General features: G+C 47.8%; 1 protein-coding gene across 1 annotated transcript in view; it reads right to left on the bottom strand.

Moving 5' to 3' along the window:
* DNAH1 (dynein axonemal heavy chain 1) overlaps window positions 1-17687 on the bottom strand; it is a 72318-nt gene extending 54631 nt beyond the window's left edge. Inside the window, exons 1-15 of the mRNA XM_059823373.1 lie at window positions 17442-17687; window positions 16781-16853; window positions 14152-14326; window positions 13493-13649; window positions 12825-12957; window positions 11143-11304; window positions 10356-10608; window positions 8946-9103; window positions 7939-8150; window positions 6419-6717; window positions 5249-5399; window positions 4470-4663; window positions 2936-3161; window positions 2175-2294; window positions 1293-1375 (exon numbers count right to left, since the gene is read on the bottom strand). Coding sequence (XP_059679356.1) covers window positions 1293-1375; window positions 2175-2294; window positions 2936-3161; window positions 4470-4663; window positions 5249-5399; window positions 6419-6717; window positions 7939-8150; window positions 8946-9103; window positions 10356-10608; window positions 11143-11304; window positions 12825-12957; window positions 13493-13649; window positions 14152-14326; window positions 16781-16853; window positions 17442-17654 — 2609 coding nt within the window. The 5' untranslated portion in view covers window positions 17655-17687. The remainder of the gene's footprint in view (window positions 1-1292; window positions 1376-2174; window positions 2295-2935; window positions 3162-4469; window positions 4664-5248; window positions 5400-6418; window positions 6718-7938; window positions 8151-8945; window positions 9104-10355; window positions 10609-11142; window positions 11305-12824; window positions 12958-13492; window positions 13650-14151; window positions 14327-16780; window positions 16854-17441) is intronic.
* Between the last annotated feature and the right edge of the window lie 8961 nt (window positions 17688-26648).

Here is a 26648-nt window from a genome sequence, read left to right as displayed (position 1 = left end):
GGAAGCTTTACAACAGAAACACATGTGGTTTCAACAAAACATTTTTTTTCCAGCTTGTCTTGTTGATACGCAGTCCTTGTGACTAGGCTATTCAAATGGAGAGGGCTGGGGAGAAGTGGAGGGCCTTTTTAAAAGGAACAAATCCAGTATGTTGCTGAAAAGCTAGGAGACGGCAAAATAACAGTTGGCATCCAGAGGGAATGTCTGTCTTTGAATGTATTCACAAGGAACTGAAAAAAATGGGGTCAGAGTCTTGGCTTGTGGCTTTTCAGGGCTACTGAAAACGCCAGTCTCCTGTTAAGCAGGGCAGTGAGGGGCCAGGGTAACCCAGATACAGCGAAGCCCTGGATAGCAAGGCTTCTGCAGAGCGCCCTGGGGGGTGCAATGCAGACACAGGAAAGGCTGCACAAAGTGGCTGCTCATGCCAAGGCAGGTTTCTTGGTTCTTGCTCAGCTGTAGCCCACCCATTACTCCATTTGAACTTGTTAGGCTGTGTGCAATGCCAGATACGAGCTTTGCAGCATTATGCTCGAGGTCACGCCCCTCCCAGCGCCTGGGGATGCAGCATTCTCCTAGTTCTGCATGTGCCAGGTCTGGTGAGTGAGCATTCAGCTACATCTGTGCTAAGCTGTCCTAGAGCTGAGCTGCTTTCCTGCAGCTTCCGGGGGGTATTTGCACTATGTGTCCCATATTTCTAGTTTCAGGAACACTCTGCAGAGGCTCACTCAGGTTGCAGACACACTGGACCAAGTCCATGTGATATGAGAGGTGCTTCCAGAGCTGAGCTAACTTTAGAAGCTGTGTAGCTGTGTTTATGAGCTGACTCTGCTACTGGGGCATAGTCAGGCCCCAATCTGAATAACATAGCCAAGGATAAAACTAAGAGGAGACTGCATGGGAAAGAAATGCAATAATAATACAGGGTTCATGTTCCTAGTCCTAAGAAAACCCTGGGAGTGTTTCTGCCTTGAAGTGTGCATTCAGTTTCAGACACAGACTAAACTGTGCACTTTCAGACCTTGCAAATGTCTCCAAAAAAAAAAGAGAAAAGAGCTTTAATACGTTAAACAGGTTAATAGCTACCAGTTTGCCTTGCCCCAGGCCAGAAGGCAGCATGAACCCACGCATCTTCTCTATAAACTTCATTTCAAGAATTCAGTGCTTATATAGCCAGAGAGGCACTTAAAAGTTCTGCTGGAGCCCTTGATAGACACATAGCCCCTGAAGCACTGAGAATGGTAATTGCTGCAAAATGTCCCACTTTGACAGTGGGAGAAATGCCTTGTGCTCACTTGTCATTGAAATCTTCCTTGGTAAGATTGTAAAGGAATTCCTCCATGACCTTGTAATCTTCCATGACTTCACGAATCAGTTCCTGCACAGGGTGAGAGAAAGAGACAAAAAAAAAAAGACACCTTTAGACCATACTGATTCCAACTCTTTGGCGTATACCTCATTTTCATGAGGTGCCTTTGAAGGGTGTTAGTAACACAAGCTTAATGAGATGTAGGCTACTTCTCTGCTGTGTGAACAGTGGGAATGGATTTACAACCCCTTGTTCTGAGAATGATCATTCCATCATCACGCTCTGGTCTACATGAATGAAAAGAAGGATGACCTAGTGGATAAAGTGCTGGACAGAAATGGAGTGTTTTGGGTTATCCTTCAGGTTCTTTCCTTGGCATGGACAAGTCAGCTTACAGCTTGATGCCTTTGTTCCCCATTTATTCAGCTGGGAGAAGACCTACACTTCAAATAACTTTCAAATAACTCAGCACTAGAATGTCCTATTAGAAGAAATACGTTAACAGCAATATGAGCATTTGGTAGCAGAAGTATTTTCTTGAAAACAACATTCATTTTTAGAAGACAGCTATTCAATACACAAATGCAGAATGGATCATGAAGGTAGCAAAAAGCATACAAAAGTCTTTTAGGCAAGATTTTTAACTGCTATTTTGTTTTGCATAGATATTTAAATTCATGATATGTATATTTAAAAATACAGATCTTAGGAATTACAAAAATACAAAGCCAGGAATCTTATGGCATTGCATACAAAGACATCCAAGTGAAAAATTGGAGTTCTGCTTCTGAGACACCACACATTGCATTGACAAATTTCCTCCTCCCTTCCCTTGGTGTCCCCTGTCCATAAGAAGACCATGCCCTACCTCCTGCACAGCCAGCTGCTCGGGTACTCCCTTCATCCACTCCCGCAGCTCAGCCAGCTCCTCGATACTGTTTGGTTTTTCATGCATTTTGCAGCTGACGGCTTTATATGCATCACAGATCTGCGGGAGAACACAGCAGAGAAAAGACCATCAAAAAGTCATTAATTGCTAATGGGCAAACTGGAAAACCTGCCATGATCCACCCACTTCCCATTCTGAAGGTGGTCTAAAGTAATGAGTATACAGTCCTGTTCTGTCTTTGTCTTTCCACAGTCTTTCTCCATCCATCTCAATTGAGCTCAAATGGAATGAGACTGCCAAAAAAAGAGGAAGCGGAAGCGCAGGTATGTAGTTGAAATGATGACAATAACAGATATAGACAACCCTCTGGCAGATACAATTGTCTATATTCCAGTTATCCTCAGAGCAAGCAGAAGGACCTTCCAGTTGTCTACTAGGCAGATCATCTCAATCTACCAACACATTTTTACAAGATGGCAGAGTCTTGAAGAATTTAGTCTCAAAAGATACAGCTTTCAGGCACAAAATTTATTAAGTATATTTAATACTTGATTTGGTTGAGTCTGCATACCTCCCCTCTAGTAATTTTTTTAAATAATCACTCCGATGCAGTCTTTAGAACGTTCTCATTAATGTGGCCTCAGTTGCTGTCTTTTGGTCATTTCACAAACACAGCAACTTCAAAAGCAGAAGAACAAGATAAGACACTGACAGATAATCTATTGAACCAGGTAACTTACATTCTCCACCTGCAAATGGAGGTTTTTAGCCAGTATGTCCAACATGGAAGTGGCAAGTGCTTTGTATTTTTCAGACAGATTTTGCTTAACACCTTCTACGCTGACGTGGAAGGGACCAATGACAATAGAACTAGGTAGAGTGTTGTCCAGGTTCTCTTTTTCAGACAACTGCATATTTACTATATTCATCACCTCCTGAGCAGATGGACATTGCTCTTCATAGTCTCTGTAAATAAAAACACCACCAAAAAAAAAGGTAACATAGACCTTAAGATTATTTCAGCATCCAGGCTGTTGGTAGGATGTCCAGGTGTGTCTGCCCAAAGGATCAAGACATTAAATTAATAATGAGTATGTTTACTGTTATTAAAACATGCATCTATTCGAATGTACAGAACTTCCTGCAAGCACAGACTGAGAGGGTACCAATGCCTTCTACACCTTACAACCAAAGATATGCCTACATAGGAAGTGAGGAGTGTTTGTATAAGTCAAGTACATGAGTGCAAGCTTTAACTGAGCATGGGAAGTTATAGTAGCAAAGACATCCCATGTGAAGTCCATCTATTTGGGTGATCAGCCTCCACTGAAGGCTCTGCTTCAGTGTCTTCACTGCTATGATTACCAACGCCAAGCAGATGAAGCCATGCTGCCTATGCCTACCTGCACTGCAGCTATACCCACGTAGTGGTGTAGACAGGTCCCCAGTTTCAGAAGATGTATATGAGAAGACACGGAACTGGTACGTAGCTGAGGAATATTATTGGGGAGCAAGGGAAGGGACAGACCCAAATCTACAACAGGTCTTAGAGCACAATAGCTGTGGAGTGCAGTAAGAACACAAAATATTTTAGCTGCAGAAAAGACCTGAAAGAAAGAGATGAAAGAGGTAATAAGGCAAGAGGAGAGACAAAATGAAAGCACTGGTGTAAATAGGGCAAGATCAGGCGGCACCCTGGGGGTGGGCAGGCACTTCAGTGTGTTCTGGGAAGAGACAGGAATTTGTCAGATGGGATTTGTAAACTGATTAAGCTGTTTGCAGAAACCATGAGGCCTAAAATGAAGACCATTAAAGTAACAGAGGCTAAAGGACAGCATAGGTGCAAAGAGTTTTGGCAGTGAAAACAATCAGGCTGAAACAAAAAAACCCCATTACTTTCTACAGAGTGTTATCAGCCTGAACAGATGCTATTTGAAGGAGGTCAGAGTCAAGTATGCTAACTGGATTTTCAAACAGGATGAGTCACTTTTAGGACCATTAATATCTCCAATTTCACTTACAAACATGACAGGAATGTGACTGCTGTCAGAGGCAGGAAGAAATTCTCACTGCCACCACCAATGTCCTCTAAAAGCATGGACCATTGCCCATGGCTGAAGGCTGCCTCTGATGGATGCCTGATCTCACATCTGAGGCACGTCACACACATTCATGGCCTCAGAACAGGTCCCGCATTCTCACACACATCCACACAACAGCTTCTGAAAAAGTTTGCCATTTGGGTTAGAGGTGCCTCTGTCAGAAGCCACTTACCTTAGGAAATACTGGATGTCATTGTTATTTAGCTCTAAGAACTTCTCATATCTCTTGGCGTAGGCTTGGAGAGGGATCAGTGCCTTTTGAATGGCTGACTGCATAGCCTCACGTAGTTCTTCCACTTCTGGTTCATGCAAGCCCACCGAGTCCAGCAAGGGTGTGTCTGTGATAAGTATATTCTCCAAAACATACTGGAAGAGGAAGGAGAGAGGTCTTTCAGGACTAGCAGAACTAGCCATGCCTCCCCAGGAGAGGGGTGAGATGATCACTAGTGGCACCTTTGGGAAGTCATACAGTCCATCCTTCTACATTGTGCCAGGAATTGTTTTATCAGTTTTACACTGCCGCCCCCAAAAGAAGGAGGATCTAGGGAGACAGGTCTTTCACAGTAACAGGCAGAAGGATGCACATGCAGAAGAGATCTGCACCAGACTGACAGCACTGGAAAAGGTGCTATTTCCTTTATGAGTCTACTTTTACCAGCTGCCATGCACTTAAGGCAACCAGGCTACTTAGGACATGTCTCCACAGAACCTGCAGCCCCAAAGCAGAGATAGCAGCCACATAAAATAGCTACAGGTTTGGGGAGCTTGAAGAAATCCTGTCAGAATAGATCGCATTAGCACAGTGCTGTGCTCAAATTAATTACATCAGATTCCCAGCTACCTACTTCTGCAAATCTCTCCCTCAGTACAAGCTCAGGGGTGCCAATGCCAAGCTGCAATGCACTGAGAAGACTTGCTCAGCTATATCACTGTTGATGCAGAAGCGTTCACCTTCTCCAGCTGTGGGACAGTGTGAGTCACCAGGATTCCCTTGTCAAACAGAGAAATGAGGGACTTCTCAAAGCTCTCCACAGGGGGGCTGAAGTGAACACCACTGCTGTCTAGCACAAGGTCTGTTACAAAGAGTGGATTCCTTTGAGGCCTGCAGTGGGAAGAGATAAGGAAGAACAGGGATGCTTTCTGAGACAATGGCACACAACTATATTGCTCTGGTGCTGCTACTAAAATGCCTACTGTACAGGAAAGGAAAGCAGAGGAGAGGAGGACTGTCCCATGCAGATGAAGGTATGAAACACTGCATTCTGAATTTACCAGTAAAGACTTTGAGACCTCTTGTCTGTCAAAGGTGAAGGAAATGTCAATCATGACATACCAGGATCCCCAAAAGTCATAGCCTTATGTTGAGAATTGGAGCTGCTTTACAGAAAAATTGCAGATGCTCTTCAAACCAGGCATTCAGCATCTCCAATACACCCTTAAAATGTACCTTCCGGAAGTTATATTCCAATCTCCCAATACAAGATCTCCCAATCTTGTATGTTGCCAGCATGGATTAGGATCAGCTGAAGTCAGTGTCAAGACTTCCACTGACTTCAAGGTAAAAGGCCTCATGTGAATGGCAGGTTTTTTTTTTTCTTTTCTTCCTGTTTTCAAATTCTAAACCTTCCTTTTTTAATACCATGAAGGACAATACCTAACAGAAGAAAATTCTAGGCACTGTGACAACTGGAATGTGGTATTCTTTAGAGATCCCAGGCCAGATCCTACTCTTGAGGTTTAATCCAAGAATGGAATTAAGCAGCCATGCCTCCTTGTGTTCTTCTTCCTGGCCTCCAGAAAAAAGCTAGTAGTAATTATTTACTCCCCCAAGAATGCTGGAAGTGGCTAATCCTTAGAACAGTATGTCAAAGTAGCAGACCTTGGTTCTGATGGGCTGCTTCATATCACTAACAACAACTTGAAATCTGTAGTAACAGAGCAGCCAGCTCTGTGTCATTCTTCCAGACTCAAGCAAATGTGTCAGGTGGAGGACTGGGGGGAACAGCCCAGCCTAAAGCCCCCATACAGTGCAAAGCTTGCTTGCAAAAAGTAGTTAGAAAGACAATGGCACTACACTTTCCTGCTCTTTCCATCCTTTTTTTTCCCCTCTCTCTTCCTTACCTGTAGGGACTATTGATGAGGTCATCTCCCCATTCCATGTCCTCTGAGCAATTCAGGATACCATGGCAAGCATCCAGCAAAAGCTGGGTGAAGCTGATCAGCGAGTTCTGGACCAGATAGCGCACAGAGTCCTGAAGGATGAATTTGATGCGCTTCATGAGCTTATGGAGTTTGGACATCTGGTAGACATCCCAGTGGCTCTGTTCCAGGTTGTACCAGTCTTTGCCTGCATCTCTCAGGTTGCTCTTTACTGCAGTCTTTAGAGTACTGATCCAAGTATCCTTGAGAAACACCTGAACCTAGGGCAAAGAAACCAAGCAAGCTGTGTAATCCTCCAAGGGCTGATGGGAAAGCAGTATGGCAAGGTTAGCTGCTAGCTGGGACTGCTGGACCTTTCTCTGCTGTGAAAGGTAACTGTTCTCTCAGAGCTGTGGCACCTAAACAGTAGCTCTCAAATTCATGCGCATGCACGTGGCATCTGAACCTGGCCATACATCTCCTTCACTGACAAAAGACCTACAAAAAGAAAGCCTGGTATTAAAAAGCAGGAGTGCTCTATTCTTTCCTTTTATACACAGTGTTTCCTTTTTGTTCTGTTTTCTATAGAGCAGTATCCCTGGAGCTGCCTGTGTCAGGGTCCCTCATAAAAAGTTCTGTAGACAGTATGATGAGCAAGTAAAGGACAGAATGTTGTCTTCTCTTGACAAGTGAGGAGAAAGAGGGGAAGAAGCCAAGGGCAGCAGCAGTCTGCAGTGTTTTAATTTACTAAAATACCACCAAGTGTCACTTTTCCTCCACAGGCAGCTGCTGTTTGTGTGTAATAAACAACCTCAGTCACTGAGTGGATGACAGCACTGCCTAGCTGAAACAGCGTGGGACTGGGAAGGACCAGCACATGCCCTCTGCCACTGATTTACTGTGTAACCCTGTGCAAGCTACTCCATGTGGCCACATCCAGCATGCAATATACTGCCCTCATTTAGAAGATCTTCTGGTGAGAGTTACCACAGAGTTGCAAATTTTTGTCCTAGTCTGTCTACTGGCATTACAAGCAGAGTAATCTAATTAAGTACATAAATAATAGAGTAGAAAAGCATTACCCCCATGAGTGCTTCAGGAGGAATCAAAGCTCTTGTGCCTTGCAGCTGGAGGGATGGGGAAATAAAACCAAAACAACTGGAAACTTTTGAGTGCAAACCAGGACTGCTATCTGCATGGAGGCCAGGAGGAGGAAAGAGGGGCTGTAGCTCTATGTGGCCACTTGTTCAACACATGACTCAGAGGATGGTCAGCATTGGCTGATACTAACTAGGGCACTATGGCTCTTTCAGCCCATTCTCCTCACATCCAAATAAATTTGACATGCACATGCAAATTCCTCCCTGCCCCACCCACAGTGTCTCCTTCAAAGGTTCATCTGTTTCCAGGGAATCGACCTGCAGCTGCTGCATCTGTCTAACACACACTGACAGTCCTGCTGGCTGCTCCATGTGTTCACCCCCTACTCTTTCTCCGCTCACCTGAGTGAAGGTCTGGGTCTGGATCTGTTCAAACTCCTCCAAGCAGACATGCTTGGCTAAGGTTGAGTTAAACAGAGACATGGTGGCTGCCTTGTTGCACTCATCTTGCACTTGTGTAAGGAGAAGGATGACTTCGGGCCTGGACAGGAGTGAGGCAAAGTTGAAATCTGCTTGTCGTTCATCAAAAGGATAGTCTGGGATCCAGATGAGCCCTGGCACCAAGAAAAAGAACACGTTACTGCCTGCAATGGCCATCCCAGCTTCTGTTTTAGAGGAAGGGTACAGCTCCCTTTGGGACAGCGTTTGTGAAAAGGACTCTCCTCTGATGCACAGGCCTTATCATGTAGCAGTTTCAGAAGATGGCTGGATGAAAGAAAGAGTCTCTGCTCTGCAGCAGAGACTTTCTGCAGTCTCCCATTAGGGGCTGAGGGACTGTCTTGGTGCCTGACTGTCCTGAGGCTTTGGCTCATGACAACATTGGACTTCAAGAATCTTTCCACTGAGGTTTCAAGGCACACATCTCATCTGTGAGAGGCCACCTGTGAACCACCGCAAGGTGTTCCAACCTTTGGAAGATAGAAGTGCACCAAATACGCCCCCCATCTTTTACTGTGGTCATTTTCCTCCAGTTCAGGACTCTAAAAGAGCCTGAGCTCCCTTTCACACCTGCAGGATGCCACAGCTAAGCACAGCAAATGGAAGGCGGCCAGCCCCAGCACAGTGCAGAACAGAAGGCAGTTAATTACACTGCCATACATTTGGTGCCATTAAGGGTACACGTGCAGAGCTACTGCAGCTTAGCTGATGGATAGTAACATGAACATGAAAATATACCCTAGAAAAGAGCAGACATACTCAAAAGTCTCATATAATCTCCTGCTGCTGCCCCTTATGAGCCCTAAACATTAACATGAACCTGAGAGTTTCTAAAACAAAGCATGAATCCTATCAAAGACAAGAGGTTCTATAACCATGCTGAGTTCAAACTGCTTCACTGTGTCATATACCTCTCTCTGGTACTTTCTTCTCCTCTTTGTCTGGCAGGGTGACATATGAAAACACCCGGGGCTTGGAAGTGACGACTCTGTCAAAGCTGATCCTGTTCATGGTGCGTTCATAGTCTAATTTCACTTCTTTCTCCAGGCAGCACATATGGTCTAACACCCTGTTACAAGACACGGAAACGGTGTTTGAGCAGAAGTATGTCTGTAGCTTCACTGCAAAACCCACCCTTCACTCACTCCCACCTGGATTTGCTAACCCAGAAGCTCACCTACTACTGAACACATTAGGAGAGCTGTGCAGACAATGAAGCAGCCAGCAAAGCTATCAACCAGATATTTAATGACAGAGGCAAATGGGGACCTGGGACTAGGACTGCAGCCTTCTCAAGCGTCTTTTCAGATCAAAGCAAAATCTCCACTGGGGGTGTGCAGGGAGAGAAGCATTACAGAGGGGAGGGGAAAAAACAAGAATTGAGGAAGCTAGCTGGCTGTTCTGGAAAAGTTGGGCTATCCAAGCTGTCCTCCCAACTGCCTCCTGCTGAAACACCTCTTGAAATCAGTCTCCTCAGCCAAAACATGTGTATAAGTGCTGAAACCCTGCTCTGTTTGCCCTAGGAAATCATCACCTTTCACCTCAAGCAGGCAGAGTACTTTTCTTTATACCTGTATTTCTGCTCACAAACAGACTAATTACTTTCCACCTCTCTAGTTGAGGCTGGCAGACCATGCAACACTTCACACGTTCCTGTCTCCGAGTAGGGCAATCAGTCATGGCTGACTCCCAGCGACACCACCAATGGCTCATGATTCATCAGCCCAGGGACTCTTAAAATGCCTTTCTGATATGAACTGCATCTCAAAGAGACACTCAATTATATCCAGGTGGAGATCTCCTGTTCTGTTTGCCTCACGCTGTGCAGATCTTCTTTTGATTTTAGCAGCTGTTAATAAGTAGAAGAGTCACCAGCAGGCAACAGCCAACTCTCTGGAGACAGCTGGTGGTCTGCAGATTAATTCAGCAATGACTGATCTGTTCCCTGAAAGCACAGGGAGACAGCAAGGTCAAGCATGCCATTTCTGTCCAACTTCCCTGCTGTTGAAGGCCACTTAACTGCAGGTGTAAGCATGGCTCAGTGGATCTGCATATGAAGTACGTCTACTGCATCTGGGAACACTGACAGATCACTCATCCTGCACATGTGTCCCTGGGGCTCTTGACCTGCCTGCTTGTGATGACACTCTGGGCAAGACGGTGGTGTGCATGTGCACAGGCTGGAAGGCAGATGAAATCCACGGTCTATGAATTGGGTGCTCAAGATCTGCCTCCATTGTCACTTGTTTTGTAGCCCTAAGAAGTCCTACAACGTTAATGTACTGAAGGCTGAGACCCCAGACATGTACTTGATGCTTTACCTCTTCTCTTTCTTTAGTTTAGGAGTATGCATAGCCAACAGCTTCATTCTCTGCAGGCTCTTCTCACTGATGCTGTTTAGTCCATCTGTGGGCATGCAGTCCACATACAGATGATATAGTAGCAGTGCCTGTGTCTTCTTACGCAAGCTGTTGGCAGAAACTACCCGCTGTGCAAATACCTGGGGATCTTCAGCCAGAAACAGTAGGCAAACTCGTGGCACCCAGTACTGACATGACAACAATGGGGCTCTTCCTGGGAAATGAGAGTAAAGCTTATAAAAGTCTATAGGGAAAACAAAACTCAGAACGGCTTGCAATGCTGACAACAGCTTTTTGATGCACAATATAATTGGATTGGCTTACTGGACATCAAAATGAGGGACCAAAGCTGAGGACAGCAAGGGACAAGGAGCATGGAATTAGCAGCATCTCTTTCAAAAGGGGGGTATTTCATCTTAATCTGTTCACATTCCCCCTCAAAACGGCACTGGCCCAGAAAGACCATGCTTTAACTTTTCTTGAAGGCAGGAAAGATGGGAGACAGAGGAAAAAAAAAAAAGGTATCTCCAAAGGGAAGGCCTCAAATAGCTGTCAAATGAACGTGTGGAGTTCTCTCCCCTGGAGGTTTTTCAGGACAGGCGAAACAGTCATATGTCAAGAGTGATAACAGGGAGAGGAATTAAATTACTTCTTGATGTCCTTCCCATCTCTACCTAGGACCAGTGTGGGTAATGGACTGGCTCTCAGAGAATATGCCAGGTCCCAGAAGGTCTTACTTGAAACACACCTTGTGGAGTTATTCCTCCATTGAGGATGGGTCTCCCTTCTTCATCCCGCACCAGCCCACTCTTATCTGTTTTATGGACCAAGTAGAGCTCTGTCTCCTTGTCATAATCCAGAACACCAACATCAATCCACTTGTAGGTTAACTTCTGGCTTTTGGGGTCCTCTGAGAGAATCAAGGATTAAAGGGTTAGTCCATTCTCCCAGAGGCTACAGCAAATGGACTTTCCTGATCAGAGTGGTGACGCTACAGTCAAATCCATTTACTAGTTTGAATCTCTGTCAATCTCACATAATTTCTGCTGTGATCAACTAAATAACAAACTCATGTCTTACAGCTTAGCATTTCCAACTGTTTGCACACACCAGAGCCCTCCATTTTCCTCCTCTTACCTCTGTGGGTTCCCTGTGGACCATCCTCCCACTGCCTGCTTCAGGCACTCCCACTCACTCTTTGCAGCCATAGTCTCATATTTGGGTCCCGTATGACCCTACATCCTCTCTTTCAGCCCACAGCTGGGGACCTTTCTGCCTCCGATTCCTTCACCCCTTGATCCAGGACCACTCATTACCCACAGGGGCTCTACGGGGATCCCATTCTCCTTTCCCACATGTGGCTTTAGCCCTGTGTCACCCTCCAAATGAGTCCTCATTCTTCTAATTGGGGGTGGGCATAAAACCCTGTATCTTCTCCCCCAGTCTATTATTTCTCTGGGTCATTCCCAGGGCATCTAACTCTTAAATGTTTGGATCCTGTTAAATGCTGGGATGTGCTAATCAGACAGATACATATCTGTATCAATATAGATACAGGTCAGGACAGCATTATTATACTGAAGTTGAGAACGGATGCTGTTAACCATGGGTCTGAGCTACAGGAATTTGCAACAGTGCTAGCACTATAAGAATGTCAGTGGTCTCACGTTCCCCAGGGCCCAGAGGGTCCGACTTCTTGTGCGCAGCACAGTCCATTCAACCTGGGGAGTGATCAGGTGTATTGTTCCCCAAGCCAGCTGCGAGCAGAACTCAGCCATCATGTGCTGGCTGCCCGAAGATCCACACAGCTTACATTTTATGCTTAGGTTTTGCAGACAGCCAAGCCTCTGGAGGTTGCCCCAGAGCTGCATGCCAGCTCCTACGCTTTAAAGCTAGTGCAAATGTGTTGATATGAGCTGCAGCCACAACTGGATGCCAGTACAGCTGTACCTAGTGATGCCTTCTCACTTGGAAGGCTCTGAGTGACAGGAAAACAACAGATGTCCACGTCACTTAATTTGTCCCAGATTTACTACTTGGACTTTCACTGCAGTCTGAACTTGACTTCTGATCCTGCACTCACAGTGAAATCCAGGCAGAACATACTGTGTTCAAGCTAACTAACTACTTCATGATGACACCTACACATCAATAAAGTGAGATTTTGACTGTACTGACTTCCAAGCACAGAAAGGAGGGCAAAAGGCAGAGGCTACTTCTAAAAAAGTGGAAACAGTCAGTCCAGAGCAGGACTGACAGTCATCAAGATTCCTGGTCTCTTGCTCTGTCTGCCTGACCCTGGTCAGAATGAGTTATTGCTTTTCTGCTATTCAGAGCTGCATTTGTCAGAATATACATGCTCCCTTCCGTTGAATGGGCCTGTAATTGTTAGTGTTGCCTCGCTTGAGCAGTAACACATTCAAGCTTTACCGTGTCCCAGTATGTCATCTGTAGGTAGAAGTGCTTTTCCAGGCACTGGCTTTCTATCGTGAGATCCTGGCTCCAGTCCCAGCGAGATCCACTCTTCTGGAGTTCGACAGTCATATTCATCATTGTCAAATATCTAAAAAGCCGGGACATGAGTGAAATGAAGTCTTACTTCAGAGAGAAGAAAACACCTGATACAAAATTTCATGGGAGGAAAATTAACATGCAGTTCCTAAATGGGCTACAAAAAGAGAAAACAATCCAGGTGCAAAAGCTGTGCTGAACTTTGATCAACAATCTTCTCCTAAACAACAATATCTGTACCTCTAGCCCTTTCCTAGGGAGCAGAGACACCACCTGGAGAGGTCTTATGCAGTAATACTACTGACTACTGCATCTGGAAGGAAACATGAGACAACAACTTTTCTTTGGACACACAAATGACAGTGAGGAGCACCCTCAAGGATGATTAGTTCTGATGGAAGTTGTGGGCACCCTGCAGAAGATGCTCAGTATCTTGCAGAGATCCTTCAGGGCCCAAACCTGCTCTAAAGCATTTCCTTGTTTTATTGCTTGTTGTATCAATAATGGCTAAGTGTCCTGCAATTCTCAGAAACATCCTGTGGTATAAGCAATGAGATAGATAACAAGTGCCAAACACTCTCTCTTACCTTTAATGGGAGGTAGATGGGAAAGACAGGATCTTTCTTCTCCTCAATAGTTGCCATATTGTCAGGATTGTGGTGCCGTGGAATGAGCTGATTGGAGTCTATCCCCTTGCTGGCTAAGAGCTGAGCAATATCGAAGGTTAGATATAGCCGTCTTCTCCTGTTTTGAATCAGATGGGGAAATAACCACTTAATGCACCTAAAAGGGCTCCCATGCCTGTAACTCCACTTTTTGATTGTGCACCCCATCAGTAAAAAAGGTTTTGAGCACACACTGCATACATGTATATTTCTTCATCTATAGAATAGTTCAGTTGGAAGGGACCTACAATGATCATCTAGTCCAATTTATAAATTACATACATATACTACTGTACTAATATATTATGTACATTATAGAGCACACACAAAAATAGAAATAATAAAAGGATGAGAAAAAGATGAAATAAATACTATTTAAAAAAATATTTTCTTCCCGCATTGCAGTGAATTGTCTTATGTGCTCCCTGCGATGCACACACCCCACTTTGGAGACCACTGCCTTACAGGATAGTATTTTCGTAAAGATTTTTGACATGTCATGTCTTGAAAGCAAAAATCAAAACCCTAATCTGCTGTGTCCATTCCGTAATGATGTGTCTAGCCACTTTCTGGTTACTTACCTCTCTACCTCAATCTTCCGAGGGCATTGCCCTGGAAGCCCTTGGAAGGCAATCTGCACTTTGGGCTTAAATGATTGTGCTGGGAAATCTGACTTGATGAGGTTCTCAGTGGTTGGTCCAATCACTTGCTTATCCAGGACACTTCCAAAGTCCTTAGGCATCTTGAAGGTTGTGACTAGGAAACAAAGAAACACACGTCTGAAGCCACCTGACATCACTCTGCTTTACATTCATATGTGCAGGACTGTGCTGTCTCCTGGGTTGTCTGCAGAAGTCACTTCACTAGATTTGTGAGAGAAATCAAGCAGACATCAAATGGGAAACAGAGAGGAAGACCTTTTTTCCTGCTGCAGTATGTCATTGTGGTTTTCCAGTATCAAAATGATGGCATAGAAGAAGCCTCCACTGAGAATTACTGTCATGCACCTTATTAGGAGGTAGGGCACTGACCTGGCTCTAAGGAGCTCTGTTCTGTTCCCAGCTTTGCTACAGACTCTACATGATCGTGGGCAAGTTACTGTCTCTAGTGCTTGGCTTCCCTCACTCTCAGAAAGGGGTGGGATTCACCTGCCTTTGTGGGGTGCCCTGAGACCACCAGTCAGTCGTAGCTGGGAGGAATTCGGTCAAGATGGTGATAAAGGGCTTATGAATACTGCAGGAGAGAACAGGCTGCTCAGGTCATCTTTATGTGCTGAAGTCCCTATTCAAACCTTACTTGGGACAAACCTCTCCTCAGATTTTGCTCAAGCGAACCTCCCACTCACATCAGCAGTGGTGTGAGAAAAAATTCAGTGAAACAGCTAATAATCTCACGATTTGGCCAAATGTTTTCAATGGAAATTTGGACTAAGCAAAACGTATACACTTCCAAGAATTGGTTGAAATTAAACCATGCCATTTACCCCATAAATAAACTAAACTGTTTATATTGCTAAACAAGCTGCAAATAATAGAACAGCAGCAAACTGGGAATTTGAAGCTTAACCTAAATTAAGTAATTGCATGCAAGCTTTAAAAAGCACTATTCCCTAGACAGAGCTAAGCATTGAGCTAAAAATAGATTTTAGTGGAGTGAGAGCTTTTCATTTGATGAACTTTCACACTTTATTAAGGAGAAACTTAAAGGTTCTGGCTTGTAAGTGGGTATTTTGGAGTCAAGCTTTGGACCCAATCCTTCACCCTGCTCCATGTGCTTCTGCTTGCGTCATGGATGTGACCCCTTTATTTCAAAGCAATTGTGCAGAGCAGCCAATAATGCTGAAGCCAGACACGTTTCAGGATGATCAGGTACAGAAAGGGTCCTCTAAGAGGTCATTCCCTTGCCCTTTTTAAATGGTCCCTGACACAACCCCCATAGCTATACATTGTCTGCTTAGGGACTAAAGGAAATAGCCACTGAACTGGCTTCTCTCTCTCTACTCCCCTCTCTTAGGAAGGACTCCTATCCTGGAATAAATATGATCCTAAACATTGCCATTGTCCATACCAACATGCATGCTTACAATAATTTCAAGGAATCCCTAAAATGCAGAGGGTTTACTACAGCTCCTTTAGCCTGATGCATATCTCTTGCTTGGGGTCTTTACAGAATGGCCCTGACTTATATTTGTTGTCAGGGAGCACAGCTGCTCCAATTTTGTCACTTCATTGTTGCAAAATCCATGGCACCATCCATTATGACACTTTGTGCACTATCAACTATTTATGTCAATACTTAGTGTTTCATTTGCATTTACATTTCCAGCTTGATAGCTTCTTCCCCCTTGAAGAAGCAGCAGATCATAAATAGAGATCTGTCTCCACTTGTTAGGGATGAGTCTAGCTTGTCAAGATTCACTTGAGGATGCAGTCATTTGTCCTCACTCATGAAAATAAATGTCACTTCTAAGCACAGGAAGGTGGTGTATATATAGTTACCATCTTTCCCCGAGACTAAAATCCTCTCACATGCACTTTTTCCCCACCCGCTGCCAGCCTACGACCCATATCCCCAGGAGTGCTCTAGGGGCCAGGAGAGTGCTGGCAAACCTTTTCAACCATGCTCTGTTCCTATATTTGAGCATCCATGATACAAAAAGCTCTTGTAAGCAGGTGGGACCAGCAGGTTTGTATAGACAAAGACCCCTTGCATCTAGGGAGAGCAAGCCACTCTGGGGCACAGCTGGATGCAGAATGAATAAATGAGAGAGGACCATGATTTTGGCTATGGGTACCTAGATCCTGAATACAGCTCTCACAGGCAGGTCCCATTTTCACAGGAAAGGGGTATTGCTGGCTCTATATGCAAAGATAACACATGTAAATTCAGTGCTCTCCTGGCATATGGCCTGTGGGACCAAATTCCCATAGGCAGCAATGCAGTCTACCCTGAACCCTAGGGAGATATATCCAGGAGAAAAGCAAGCATGGTTTTACCATCCAGTCAGATCACTTTGCTCCACCTCTAAATGAAATTCACTTTTCACAGGACGTTCAAGCAGCCTAGCACCATTCCTGACACTGAGAGGAGAATGAAAGCACAGCACTAACCTAGAGTCATCAGCCTAGTTCCCTGCACGCTCACTATAAGCAACTGTAAGAGTTATGGCCCCATTTCCTACCACGTCACGTTTCCTCTCAGCATATTTACCTTTAGGGGTGTGCTGCTCGAGGTCCGCCTGTCTTAGCAAAGCGTGGTACGTACGGGGGCCAGCACAAACATCCTGAAATGCAGCATGTGAGGGAAGTGTCAGAGATAACAAAGCACAGTTGTAGCACAGTGGGAGGGTAGGTTATAGAGGTCCAGAGAGAAAGTGAGGCTATAAGACTGACTTTACCAGAGCTTTAGGGACAATTGAGACTGTGAGTAATGGTCAGAAAAGGCTCAGAGAGGCACAAATACCTGGAAACTTGAGCCCAATGCAAAGAGGCAGGGGATTTGTCAGCCGAGTACAGCCTGATGTCAGCTCAAAATGTGGATTGGGGGCTGATTAGGCAGGCAGTCGTTAGGGTTTTACTTCCAAATACCATCTGCAGTCACAACCATATGCCTGCCCTGCCACGCTGGCATCCTAAACCCAGGCAACATGATGACAGTGATAGCACCGGCCATTGAGGAAGGCAGCACAACTACAATCAGGAAGAGCCTTATGGCTTCACTTTGTAAGGGTCAAGGTCTTGCACAAAGGCCTCTGACCAAAATGAAAGGCTAGGACCTGGGGTGAAAGCTGTATTTCTCCATACCAGGTGTACTATAGGTCTTTCTATTTTAGAAGGACAGTGGTAGAAAAAGAACTGCTCTTTGCACTTACCACTGAGATGTTGGAGGCTCCTGGAGTGAGGACATCAGCATAAAACATCTTTTGTCTGAAGGCCGAGTATTCTTTTGGCCTCTGGTTGGAGCTATCAGGAAGCAACAAACTCGTTCCTGGACTGCAGTCCCAGCATGAAGCCTCATTGCTGGTGTTGGGAGGGCTGGGGCTCCTACCCAGACAATTTGTCAAATCCTTCTTTGCTTTATCCATCTTCTTAGGAGACCAATGCTGTGATGCAACCTTGGGCTTGCTAGAGTGGAAAGACATTGAACCTGTTATACACTCTATCTTTGGCGCTCCTCCACAGCCTCCCACCATGCTGGATATTGTTGGCTTGCTAAGAAGATGAGTGGGTATCAAGGTAGGTCCAACCCCCTGCTTCGGTACCAAGCGCTGCCTTCATGACCTGGGGGCCATTGGGCTCACGTGGCTGACTCAATGGCTCACTAACCCGGGGGAAAGAGAGTGTTTTATTATTCCAAATGGGTTTTGGAGGGGGAAAACCAGCAGTATACCATGAAAAGCTGCTTTCCTGAAGCAGCAGGGGCTTCCCGGATCTGTGGCAGCATTCAAAAGGCTGTCAGGAGAATTTGAGTAAACTGGGACTACAACAGAAGTGCTACTTTTGCTGTACCCAAATCCCTTAAAAACCTTGTCATACTTGACTCCAGTGGGAGTAGGCTACAGCCTAGATACCAACACAGCTACTCCCAGGTGTAAAGTCTGACTCTTTTCATTTAAATAATTCAGGAGAGATGTTTAAGCATCGCCTAATGAATATTAAAATATAGCCAGAAGCTCCCCTCTCTCTCCTCCTGCAGGGGATACTTTTGCTGGTGATCTCAGCTCACAAATAATTTCTACTTTTCCACCTTGGGAGATGCAAGTCCAGGCAAATATCACAGCAGTATGGCTTTATTTTACAAAAACCTTCGCATACTGAGAGATACTAATTAAGACCAGCCCTCGGACTTCTGGCACGATGATAATGCAACCCTTGAATTTAGGCTTGTCTAAACACAGAGATGACTACTGTAACTAATTAGTACAGCTAAACTGACACAAGCCCTTCCAGCCTGCACACACATGCACCGATGTAATGATGTACACATACCCACATAGCTTATTCCTATAAATTATGAGTCAAAGCTCTCCGTGGTGTCTCTCAAGGCTACTACGAGTGCAATATGGCTTATTCATCAATTTCTGCTCAGGGCTAGACCCAGACTCCTCATCCAGCCCTACCTGACTAATGATTTGTGTCCTGCACCCTTGCCAGGACGCACACGTCTGCCTTGCTTACTTCTGGAGGCCAAGCCTCTGCAACAGGCTGCTACATGGGAGTCTTCCAGCTTGCCACAGCTAAGTGTTAGAAAGACCTCGCTTGGTCTTGCAGGCCACAGCGGTACCTGTCTGGAGTCTCATTCTGATGTGGAGATGACAACACAGCGTCCCTTCCTGCCATGCCCTCTCTGCTTTGCTCTTGAATGGAGTGGAAACTCTGCTCGACCTATACTCTTGATCAGACAGGGCAATTTTTTCTAAATTTCACCTTGCTGTCTGTCTGCTAGAATGAATCAGGTACACACAGCAGAGAAAGCATTACATGCGTGCAGGAGATAAGAGGGAGTAACTGTGCTGGTTTATTACTGCAGGTTCAAGCCAGTGCACAATTTTGAGAGGTTGAATCAAAAAAGAAATCAGATAATAAATCAAGGTTACCATGATGCGAATCCTTTACGTGAAACAGAGTAAACGAACAGACTGGATAGACCTGGGAGATGAGATCAATAATACCCCCTCCCCTCCTTCAAGCTAGAAAAATCTCAAATCTTTCTCCTCTCAGCTCCTCTTTGGCATGGCAACTGGAACCTCATACCCTGAAGAATGCATTTTCCATGGAGGATTTTGGTTTTATTAGCTATTTTATGCTCTGGCCATATCTATTTTAGCAGCCCAGCAGGATTGATTGGTATCTGCCAAGATCCAAGGGTTTCTGATGAATCACAGCTGGACTCTTTCGTCCCTGCTGCACTGGCACAGAAAACAGCAGTGAGGCGGAACAACCCTGTGGTGGCTCTCCTGATATGTCACCTGAGCATCCTCTGCCTGGGCGCAGGGGTGGAGGTGGCGACATGACTTTCTGTGTACTTTTACCTCTTAAGATCAAAATCCTAAATCCGTCCGATTCAAAAAAGCTAACTCCAGGATGCAGGGTTCATCTGAACCTTTAGTAGGGTGAGCGATTGAGCCCACTCCCAATTTAGCAGGACTGGCAATCTCTGCCTAGAACCAAAATAACGTGGCTGCTGCCAATAATGGCCGAGTTCCCATGATGGGGGAAAGTGTGTACCAAGCCTGCCCACAGCAGGCCTAATTCTTCACTGCTTTGCTCCCTGTGTACTCACTCACACCTCTGTAAAGTCCTTCCTGAGCACTTATCTCAAAATAAAACAAACCCCTACTCAGTGTCCAGCTCAAAAACAACCATCTGTCATGATGCAGCTGCACAGAGGGAGGGTCTGGTGTTTGTAACTGCAAAAAAACCTGACACACACCACCCAAGATAAAGAACAAAACCAGGCCTCCAAAGTTTTCCCAGCAATTCCCCAGGCAGATGAGTAAAACAGCTTGTCTGAGCATGCTAAAGCTGATACAGAGATGGGAGAACTGCTAAGCACAAAGGGAATCCTACTCTCCTGACATCCCAGCAGCTGGGATGTGGCCAGGGTTTCCAGCAAGGAGATTTCCCAGAGCATGGTGGGGAGCTCGCTCCGGTGCCAGCCTCCAGCTAGCAGGTGTTTGGTGCTCCCATCCAGCTCTCAGGAATGGTCTCCAGGTTGGTTTAAAAGATGAGAAGAGAGCTCCTCTCTCTTTTATTCAGCTTAGCTACTGAGCCAAGGGGTTTATTGCAGAGCAGTTTGCTCTTCCCCAGCTTTCAACTCTGCCAAAGGCACCTTCCACCCTCCCACTCCCCCCAAAACGACAAGCAGCATGCAGACTCCAGGGCTGTCCTCCCCACCCTCCACCCAAGGGTGACCCTGGACCCTCACCCCTGAGCAGCAGAGCTTGGCGTGGATTGCCAAGGCTGTCGCTGCTTGGGGAAGGGAACACCTTCCATCTTGTAGTGAGCACGCAACAGCAGCCCGAGCTTTCAGGCAGCTCTGCTAGAGCCACTGCCAACGGTGTGAATAGCTCACACTCAAGGATTTCTTGGTTGCCTGAGGAATCCTGAAGAAAAGCAGTGAAACTGCCCAGAGCCCTGTTAGTGTCACACTGTGGCTGCTGCGGCTGCGGGCAGGAGGCCGGCTGCATGCCATGTTCGCAGCCTTCAATCCCTTCCTACTCAGAGCACTATTCTCAGGGCTGGAGCTCCCCTTCGACAAGGAGAGGTTCAAAGTCGGGGGGGAAAGAAGTTCAGCTCATGGCAAGCAGATGAGATGTCTTCCTGAAAGCAGATCATTTGCCCACCTCAACAACCCTTCACTCCCCGCTGCCCCTGCGCATCTGGGAGCATCTCCCTGCTCTTCAGTGGCAGAATCTGCCTGGCTCCAAGCCATCCCAGTTTTACCTATAATAAGCTTTGAAAATTCTTTCCACGACTGCCGAAATGCCTGTCTTTCCAGCAGTTCAGTCATGCTCTCACACCTGAAAAGCATGTTTCCTAGATATACCAGGTACGTTGTACTATGCTAAATTGAACTATTCAAAATGAGAGCATATTCTAATGGCATTGCTGACACAACATTAGCTACAGCGTCTGTGTGTCATCGTGGCAAAACTATAATTACAATGTCTTGGTAAATCCAGGCTTTACATATCCAAGAAGTCAAACTCCTACGCGTCTTGCTCAATGTCTGGTATGAGCTTTTTGATCTGTTGCCTCTACTTCAATTCTTTGATCCAAAGCTTTGACAAAACGACCTCTTCTCTTTCAAATAAGGTTCAAAACAGCTAAAAATTGCAACAGAAATAGAGAAAAGTACTTTTAAAATAACTTAACCCCTAAGCAAAACCACAGATTTAAATCTAGTAGTCATTTATCTGAAATCATTTTATCTGTGGATAGCCAAAACCCCAACTACTACAGCATCCAGACACTAACATGTGGAAATTCCTTCTTCCTATAATTTAAGCCATGTAATATAAGCTCAGACAAGGTGATGCGCTCTCAACAAACTGTTTTAAACATCATCTACTTCTCAGCATCTTCTACTTTAACAAGGGAGTTTAAAGTAATTTCGACTTTTATAGCAGCCCATTCCCTCCAACAATTTGCGTAGTTTTAAAATTGATTTTCCTCCAGGTTTTTAAATCCATTCCTTTCTCCATGGGAAAGCACCGCGCAACCACCGCTAGAACCTGAGGACACAGGGGGGAACAGCAAGACTGAGAGCGAGCGGCGTTGCTCATTACGCAGAGTGCCTTAACGACAAGGTTACACCACCCGATTTGAGGTTAGAGCCGTGGCGGGTGTTACCAGACACCACACACAGTATTTAGACCGTGACTCCAACAATGCTTGTTTCATTTGTGAAGCACAACAGCCTCCGTTGCTAGCGGGGGGCAGGAGAAGGAGCCCAAGGGCAGTAACTAATTAATTGTGGAGATGGGACGGAGCGAGGCCCCACGAGGGAAGGGGGAGCCGCTCCCCCCGCCCCCCGCTTTGCACCAGCACAGGGGGCAGGGGGACACCCCACTTCTAATGGTCCGAGGAATCCAAACCCTGCCCAACGTTTCCAGCGCCTTGAAAAACACGAGGGGGACTCCCTCATCACCCACACCTGTCCGTCCATCCGTCTGTGCACCCGCCCATCCACCTCCCCGGCCCTCCACCCGCCGCCATTGCCCTGCCCGCCCGGGCCTCCTTCCCTCCACCCCCACTAGGCCCGGCCCGGCGGGGCCCCGTTTCCCCCTGAAGCCCCTCCTTAGACCCCGAAGCCCCGGGCCCACTCCCGGCCGAGGGCGCGGCGGCCCTGCCCGGGCCGGGGGGGGCGGCGGGCTGGCGGCAGGACCCCGGCCCGGCCCTTCCCGGCGGGCGGTACGCACCGGCCGGCCCGCGGCTACAGGCGCCCGACGCCGGCCTCGTTGCTACGGGAGGAGGGGGCGGGCGCAACCATCCGCTGGAGGGGGCGGCTCCCCCCGCCCCGCGGGCGGTTGGGCCGGTCCGGGGGAGGTGCCGGGCGGCGCGGGCGGGGCAGCGGCGCGTCCCGGGTCGGGGGGAGCGGTCCGTCCCCTCGGCCGGAGGGGTGGCGGTGGCCGGTGCCGCCGCCGCGTCCCCACTGCCTCACAGACGCCACCACAGCGCTTCCACTGCCGTCTCAGAGCTGCCACCACCGGGACACCACAAAGCCCCCAGAGCCACCACCACAGAGCCCCCACTGCCGCCTCAGAGCCGCCACCATCACCCCACGGCCACCGCAGAGGCACCGCTGCCATAGAGCCACCACAGAAACACCACCAGAGGCCACTGCCGCTGCTGCGGAGCCACTGCCGCCAAGCCACCACCACCACAGAGCCACCACCAGCCCTTGCCTTCCAGGGCGGCCCACCCCAGGGTGCAGGTGCTCGGCCATCCCACCAAGGAGCCGGCCGTCACCGACGGGTGCCGCTGGGGACAGCCCCCAGTCCCCGCACCGGGGAGGTGCAGGGCCGGGTGCCTGCTGCTCCGGTGCCACCTTCCACGCCAGCTGGCCACCAACCCCACCAGCAGCTGTCCGGAAAGGTCCAGCAGATCCCTCCTTCATTCATCCCAGCCCCAAAACTGTTGTAGGCGGGTGGGTTGCGGCGTGTAGAGCTGCACAATGGCTGTCTACGCCCAAGCTTGTGTACCCATGGAAGTCTTGAGCGGTCACTTCTAGGGGGTCACGTCAGGTGGGGACGGGTGACTACCACCATGTGCTACGACCCTGGAGAACGTGTCATGCCCTACAGAGGGAGAGGTGGCGCTGGGTCCTGCTGAGAGGGCCTTATCAAGACGGTCCCTCAGGGAGGGGATGGTGGGGAAGGGACAAGCAGTGCCAGCCTCGCGGGGGAGTGAGGAAGAACAGGTTTGGATTATTTTGGGTGAGAGGGAGGAGGTGGAAGAAGCAGAGAGGAAAGGATTTAAAGAGGAAAAAAAGCCATAAAAGTAGATCTAGTGTGAGGGAGGGCAAAGGGCAGAGGAGGAGGAGGAAAGGATGAAGCAGGAGAGCAGAGTGGAGGCTCCTGCAGGAGGGGAGCCGTGGGCAGGTGGATGGGCAGGGGCTGCTCCGTAGCCCCTTCGCTCCCTCACACCTGCCGGCCCCGTCCAGGCGGGCAGGGAGCTGAGAGCGAGTCCTGCTGCTGCACAGCTCTGCATCCGGGAGAGGTACAAGTCCTAGAAAGCAAGACCGGAGGCGCAGAGCTCTGCAGGGCTTCCTGAGGACAAAACACCCGGCCGGCAGGCTGGAGGGACACCTGCGTGGCCTTGCATGGGGGCAGAGGGTCAGGCAGGGTGGCACCAGGATGGGGGGGGCATGCCACGGGGAGGCAGCAGAGCCCAGGCGATGAACACCGGCTCCTCTCCCTGCCTGGGCACCTGCCCTAGCACCGGCTCCAGCAGCCAGGTTGGCACTGGGTGCAAAGGGCCTGGGAGTCAAGAGTGGAAGAGACACTTGCGCCATCCAAAAATTTGCAAGCAAGGGGATGTGAGGTTTGGGCAGAGGGAGGGGGAGGCTGTGGCAGGCAGAGCCTCAGGGAAGAAACACAAACTTCTGATAAGAAAGCTCCCTCCCAGCAATGCTCATCTCCTGCCAAGGTGTTCTTCGGACCAGCCCTGCACAGCAGGGAGGTCTCTGTGTGAATTCGCACCCCACGCTGGACTGCCCCTGGCCCTGCTCAAAGCAGCGGCTGCTGGAGAAACTCCCAGGTGGAGGTTCTCTGTCATACCGCTGGCCTCATCGCTTCACTTAGGAAAGGACTGTGTGCTGGCTTGCCTCAGTTAGATTTGATATAATTACAGCTCTTGCTGGAGTTCCCTGGAGTCGCATTCCAGATAGTTCCTCTGGCCAGGAAGAAGTGATGGTGGAGCCCCTTCACTCTTTGCATGGGAAAAATACCCGTCTGTTTCACACCAGCTTTGCCTCCCCTGCAGTGGGTTGGGATTCACAGCAGGTCTTGCTGTCTCTGCGGTTAGCTGTGCTTCATTTTTGACCAGGCTTTCAAAGTTCGACACAAAATGCTTCAGTGAGTCAGGAGATGAAAGCCAAGCTGTTTCGACTGGCTGGGCCTTCACAAACCCACCAGGCCAGAACAGAAAGCAGACAGGTGTGTGAGCCACCCTGCTCTCCATCCACGTGCTGCCATGACTGATTCATTTCCTGACCTGCCTTCAGAAGGGCCTTCTGGTTCCCCAGAGACTTGCTCCCAGGGGTTGCAGCAGGGTGCACAGACACCATGTCCTGCTTCCATGGGTGCTCTGTTAGCCCAGGATGGCCACACAGGGGACCGTGAGACCTGATCACTTGCAAAAGGCAGGTTCAAAGTGGCGGTGGTGGCAGTTGGCGCAGCTGAGCGTCTCTGTGCTTTCTCCTCATATCGGTCTGGGCTGAGATGCTGTCACCAGCTGGCTCGGCACAAACGGTTTAGTGCTGTCTGTCTTCCAACAGTTCTTTTATCTGCTCCTTTTCTGCCGTGGGCTCTTTGAAGGCCACAGATCCACCTGTACTTACAGGTGATGCTGAGTTCCCAAGAAAACTGTTCTTCAAGAAGAGGTTCCTGAGTCCCTGCTGAAACAGGCTGATCAGTGACTTACCCAGGATTTTCCCTAGTGCAAGGCTATTTTGGGAGGAGGAAAACACTGTTTTCCCCATCCAACCAGCCAGACCACTGGCGTGGTGAAAGCATGAACAGGGGTTAGCAGAGTCTGTACCCACAGTGAAGGAGAGAGGTCTCATCTCACCCAGTTACCAGACATGAGCGTGAAACCAGTTTCAACAGGTGTTAGGATGTGAGCTAGGACTGGGAAGGGGAAATACGTGAAAAGTGCTAATAGTTTATTCTGTCTCTGAGGCTCTTTTTTGTCTGAAGGGCCCAGCTTCTCTCTTGCATTGTCCACGAGCTGTTGGAGCCACCTTTCCTCCCCTCCGCTCTCACCCCTTTGGCTCTCATGCATCTATCCGAAATGGATAGCTCAGAAGACACTATTGCCAGGACAGCATATCACACCAAAGCTTGCTTCTACAGAGAACGGCCTTCCTCTAGTTATGGGAGGAATAATAAGCTATCCAAAAGCCCAACTTCTGTGGACTTCAGAGATGATACGCTGGTTGTTTTGTTTCATCACTTGCACCTACCCGACGTGGGTGGCTGGCCCCTTCAGATTTAGCAGTGTTTCCATACCCACCCCCCCACATTTTGCTGAAAGTGTAAATGATCCTCAAAGCAAAAGGCCACTGGAGAATAAGGCCTAGATTTCTCTGTCTCCACACCTACGTATGTTCCCACACACAAGATACAGCATTAATCTAGAGTAAAACATCACATGTTGACAATGCTAACAGTACATTTGACATAAACTCCTTAGATCGAACCCCAAAACGCAAACCCACGAGAAAGTCATAAAGCAGGGAGAGTCAGGACAAGGTCTGGCTTCATGTTGCCTGCGCCCTTCTCCTGAAAAGGCAGTTTGATTCTGGGAAAGCGATATCAAGCCAGATTCACCTTATATTCCTGCTACTTTCAACAGCTCTCTCAGTGCAAGGCTGTTACCTTGAATTCAGGCAGGCTGGGACTGGAGGAGCAGTTCATAGCAGCCAGCTGCCAATTCTGTGCTTTCCAACCACAGTTTTCACTGCAGCCTCAAAAAATGAATGAGACTTTGACCTCAATAGAGTGACATTTTTGTTGGTTAGCTTTCTCCCGCATCTCCACCACCGTGCCACAGCAAATCATCTCCCCAAGGTGCGTTCTTTCACATTCAGGATCACACCATCAACCCAACCAGAAGGCTTCCCAAAGGAATTTGCAGGCAGAGGTTGCTTCTCTGGTGAAGGTGCACAGAAAGTGTGAGCCTGGCCAGAAGTAGGAAGATGGCAATGAAGATTGCCAAGGCCAAGCCTGAGCAGGCAGGGAGTCGTGGTGATGAAGCTAAGCAAGCCTCAATGATGAAATCTCAGCAGCGGTGGGCAGAGCAGCTTGCAGTAGGTATTTTTTACACAACTGGTTCAGGCTCAGCTGAATCGG

The sequence above is a fragment of the Gavia stellata genome, chromosome 12, assembly GCF_030936135.1.
Source record: "Gavia stellata isolate bGavSte3 chromosome 12, bGavSte3.hap2, whole genome shotgun sequence".
In the NCBI taxonomy this organism is placed as follows: domain Eukaryota; kingdom Metazoa; phylum Chordata; class Aves; order Gaviiformes; family Gaviidae; genus Gavia; species Gavia stellata.
This window is presented reverse-complemented; position numbering and strand designations above follow the sequence as displayed.